General features: G+C 30.6%; 1 protein-coding gene across 1 annotated transcript in view; it reads right to left on the bottom strand.

The window, feature by feature from the left end:
- Nucleotides 1-2598: 2598 nt before the first annotated feature.
- LOC112905253 overlaps nt 2599-5302 on the bottom strand; it is a 10847-nt gene continuing 8143 nt past the window's right edge. The window contains exon 2 of the mRNA XM_025977301.1: nt 2599-4561. Coding sequence (XP_025833086.1) covers nt 4229-4561 — 333 coding nt within the window. The 3' untranslated portion in view covers nt 2599-4228. The remainder of the gene's footprint in view (nt 4562-5302) is intronic.

Raw genomic sequence — 5302 nt, 5'->3', positions numbered from 1 at the left:
AGAGTGAACGAAGGTGTGTGTGTTGTCAGCCAATCAGCAGCAACCACCAAGAGGCCCGACTTTGACGTCACTGAGACCTTGTGGTTGTTACTACTTATGTATGTTCACCGTGACTTTACAATTGAAATGAACTCTGATAGAATTCAGTCGCCAATACACAATAAATGCTTTATTTGATATTTACGTCAACTTAATCCAGTTCAATCGGTTTGCTATCAATTAATTTCAGCGTGCAGCAACATTTAATTTGAAACGACAGAATAATAATAGACCACTACTCCTTACATACATACGCACATTATGTAGACATCAAATACAATGTTTTTTTCTTTTATTTTAATAAAACCAAACAATATGCATATACATAACTTCAAAAGTTTACAAATAATTACTTAAATTGACAGTTGTAATCCAATCGATCTTGTTGTTCTTACACGGTCGATATTAATTTTTACATTGTACATCAGAGTAAACTTTTTTCAAATGTTTCGCTATTTGCCACGACATCTTTAGTAGTAACTTCCCTGAGGCTAGGTTTGAAGGGGAAGAATTCCCTGGATCCCAGAATGTCCCTAAAAAAGTTTTTGTAACTGTTTATTTTAAGGGTCACATCGATTTTCTGAAAATTATGGTAGATATGATGTACAGGTTTGAAAAAGTAAGTAACCTAACCCAACCTAATCTGATCGATTGAGATCATAAGGTTACAATGACTGCAGCCGTTGATGTGTAGATGTTTTTTTTTATTTATTGATTGATTTGATTAGCTGTATGGGTCGTATTTGGTTAGGTATTTATTTTTATTTTTAAACCTCGAAAACGTACTTCGCGAAAGAATGGTTTCCACCCTTAACATATTCGTACAGATATGTATTTTCTTGATGAGCAGGCTGAATTGTACTACATACTAAAATGAAAAAAAAAAGTGGAGGTGCGTCCCTATAGTAAATATTTACCTAATTATTTAATAAGAAATTATTGTTTGTTATTATTAATCCCGAAATAAATAATTTGGTTTTATGGTAACTTTAGGTTGTTCTCGTTCAAAATTATCGTAAAATGTAGTTTTCAGAGTTTGCCTAATTGTAAGATTGACTCAACACTTATACATTCTTCGGCTTTTCACTAGGTAGGTATAACATTTAAACTAGGTATTCTATTGTTAAAAACGATTAGGGTCCTTGACACCGTGTTTCTCTAACCAGGCAATACGTCACATTAATTTTGTAGAATTTGTTTTTGCATCGTTGCACGTAGAAATTAAAATCAGTAACTATCAACAAAAGTATATACTAATTTGCGTAATGTTGTAAATAAGTGAAAGTTTTTTGTACACACATATGTAGGTATAACTCCGTACTACACGTACCTTCTATGTACATTGTACATACACATATATTCAAATTCTAATTTCAAATTTTTAAGATACTTCAATTTAGAAAAGTATTACTTTTGGTCAAAGTCAAATGAATAAATTAGAAAGAAATATATTGTTTAATGTTATATTCCGATTTCATAATTTTAAGTAACATCCGGTAAGTTTTGTGCACAAATTCAAAACACATGTACATTTCTACATACGTATGTAGTACAGTAGACAGTAAAGTGTATAGTACATAAGGTACAAATAATGTTTTGTTCTGGGATATACATAGATATCTACATCATATTTTAAATGTTATCGCATACCTTTTTAATTCGATTGCATAAACTTTTTAATGTTGGATTTTAAAATGCTGAATGATCAATCTATTAAACAATTTGCTACCACATCGCAAGAAGACCCTAAGTAGGTAATTATCTCTTTGTCAGCAAAATCAAGAAAAGGCAACTTTACCTTTTTTTTAATTATAAAATTTTTACAACATAAAAGAAAGAAAATACCCTTTTCATTGGTACATTTATGAACGCATATACAGGTATGTTGGCACTTAAAACTTTTTTGTATTATATTATTCCATGATTGTGAAATTCATTCTTTAAAAAATGTCTGGTATGTNAATTTTTTTAAACTTTAATTCAAAATATCGGATGTACTGCAAGGCAGCTTTTCGTTTTCACTTGTTAAAAAGGCAACTAACGGTATAATTATGTTAAAATCATTATTTTCTATTCTCCCTGTATATTGATCGTCTCCATCAACGGTTGAGTCCCCGCTATTCCATTACAACTCTTCGATAAAAATTCAAAAGGTCATTTCTCGAATCGGACGTAATAAAAGTATCAAGAAAATTTGAACGGTAAATTTGGTTTGACTTGCAACTTTGATCCTTTTAGATTTTTAACTTTACGCAAGTGCTGATTGACGTTACTTATCACGAGTTACGTATTTGGTGTTTATATACACATTTCCTTATAGTTTTATTCATACATTTTTAAGAAAATTGAAGAATTTGAAGTTCATTGCCACGGCTATTCTTCCAAATTAGTACTTTAATAACCAGGAAAAAATAGAACACGAACCAATTGAACCAGTTTCTGTCCGCTGAGAAATATTTAAACTATCGTTTCACGTTAATTAAAGAATGTTGACTTTTAAACATTTATTAAATTGTTTTTTATCTTATACGTTTATTATTATTGAGACAGTTTCTAAGATAGACAGCGACGTTATCTCCGGGATTTTTACCACCCAAAAATTTATAAATGCCAAATACAGTTCTGTTTGAGAATTTCTTGATAAAAAACGCCCAGATCAGTCTCGTCCTCGTACTTGTAACCTTACGGTTACCTGAATAGGTGAAGCCTCAAGGGTGTTCATGGAAAATCAATCAAACTATGCACTTGATGCAGGTGCGTGTAAAGAATTAAATCGTCCCACTTACATTTTTTCTTCGCCTAAAAAACTTGAATTCACTTTCATTTACGAACTTGATATAGGTGCATTTAATATATAAATCAATCGGCGGAATAGGCATTTTTCTATAAATATATGTACTTTTTTTATGAATTTCGCAACACAGAAAATTACCGTATGATAATAATAAAACAAAAGTATATCCATATAAAAAAATAATATCTTTACCGCATGAGTTGCCGTCCTTATAAATAGTGGCATACTTGATGTGCACTTAAATAATTGATTTTCGCATTTTCTAAAAATGATCTTTTGCGTTTAACGAATATCATTACATTGACGTTCCTTAGTAGACAAAATCTTTTATAAGTTATATAAGTAACGGCATAATAACCTTAATATGATTTGTTATACCAAATAATTATTTCATAAGATACAAACAATTCTATTAACCTACACGCTTAATTTAAAATACTGTAATTCAGTGCTGAATTATTTCTTTTTTAAAACTAAATAAATGTTACGAATTGTAACTGAAATTAGTATCTCAAACTTGGATATATTTAATGCATACTGAATATACATATTTAAAAAAGATGTTTATTTGAGAATTGACGTGTTATTAAAAAAAAAATTGTATTAGCGACTTTTAGGCTTTAGATTTTTTATACTGTAATGTCAACATTATCGTAACTTCAGAACTATTGGAGTTAGACCCAGCGTTAGTGTCTTCGTAAAATTTATGACGATAGCTTCAGTATTTTCAGGTAAAATCAGACAAATACAGATTCTTTTTTAGGTATTTGATTCGTTTCAATATTATGAACAAATAGGTGTTTAGGTAAGAGTTGAATTTATTTCTATGATTTAGTTAATTGTATTTCGTAAGTAGTCAACTAACTGGTCAGTTATTTGATAGATAATATTGAAATGAACTTTGTGCTTATTTTCTTAGACATTGCACCACAAAAAAGTAACAATTTTCACCAAAGCAGAGAAATCTCTAATCAGTCTCATTGTCAAGAGAACATTTATAAATCTACTTCATACTAGCTTTGATCCGCGACTTATTTCGCGTTGATTATAATAAATACAATTATTATAAACAATAACCAATTAAACAGGCATTACTTTTAGATTTCTCCTGATATTCATGTCTCCTAAGTTTCATCGAAATCATTTTGTTCCTTTCGAAGATTAGCTTGTACAATAGACAATAATTTTTTAAGGATCGAGTATTTAAATAAGCATATGAACTTAAAAAATGCAGTTATTTTAATATAGCAGACAGACACATCAATTTTATTTATATAGATAGAATGTATCTCTTGAAAAATGTTGAAGTTTGATTTAACAGGATATTCAATTAACTTCAATCTGTTTTATTATAAGTAAAAGTAATGGTCGTCTACTTGGATCTTATATAGGGAATTAATGATTTTTGCCACTTACTTGTCGAAGTATTGACGGTTTCTGGACGGTTGTTTCCTTATAAATGTTTATGCTGCAAACGCTACCATCGTCGTTGATTGACCCTTTTCTGGACTCATCATTTTCAACCAGCTTTTCCTTGTTTTTAAGCGGTTGAATTTCGGGTTGCGCCACCCTTAAATTTTCGTCCACAGTCACCATTCTCCTGCTATTGTGTAACGTTAAGGACCCAAAAGGGTGATGTTGAAGATCTAACGAAGATAGATTGGTTGCTGTGGTACAGGCCGAAATGGTTGGACTGTCAATTTTCGTCAATAAACGATGCTGACCGTTCTAAGAACAAATAAAATCTGTTGACGACCATTACGGAAAAGCAATTTTATATTTTTTGATAAGAGCTGTATGGCTACCACGTGAAGAAATTGACCTCTGATTAGTGATTACAGTTTCATCACGATAAAAACAACTATTAAAGAGAGACGTGTGAAGACCCCGCAATATTTAATTCTCAAAAACGCTGCTCTCTACATATAGAGTGATTCACTCTTTTTAGTATTCATTGGGATTGTTCGACTTTTTTGTAAAAAATCCGTATTAAGCTTATGTGGTGGAAAAAATTATTACCAATTTTTCTCGTTTACGTAATTCATTATATGATAAATTTTTTTAAACTTTAATTCAAAATATCGGATGTACTGCAAGGCAGCTTTTCGTTTTCACTTGTTAAAAAGGCAACTAACGGTATAATTATGTTAAAATCATTATTTTCTATTCTCCCTGTATATTGATCGTCTCCATCAACGGTTGAGTCCCCGCTATTCCATTACAACTCTTCGATAAAAATTCAAAAGGTCATTTCTCGAATCGGACGTAATAAAAGTATCAAGAAAATTTGAACGGTAAATTTGGTTTGACTTGCAACTTTGATCCTTTTAGATTTTTAACTTTACGCAAGTGCTGATTGACGTTACTTATCACGAGTTACGTATTTGGTGTTTATATACACATTTCCTTATAGTTTTATTCATACATTTTTAAGAAAATTGAAGAATTTGAAGTTCATTGCCACGGCTA

The sequence above is a fragment of the Agrilus planipennis genome, unplaced genomic scaffold (assembly GCF_000699045.2).
Source record: "Agrilus planipennis isolate EAB-ADULT unplaced genomic scaffold, Apla_2.0 scaffold15, whole genome shotgun sequence".
Taxonomy (NCBI): Eukaryota; Metazoa; Arthropoda; class Insecta; order Coleoptera; family Buprestidae; genus Agrilus; species Agrilus planipennis.
This window is presented reverse-complemented; position numbering and strand designations above follow the sequence as displayed.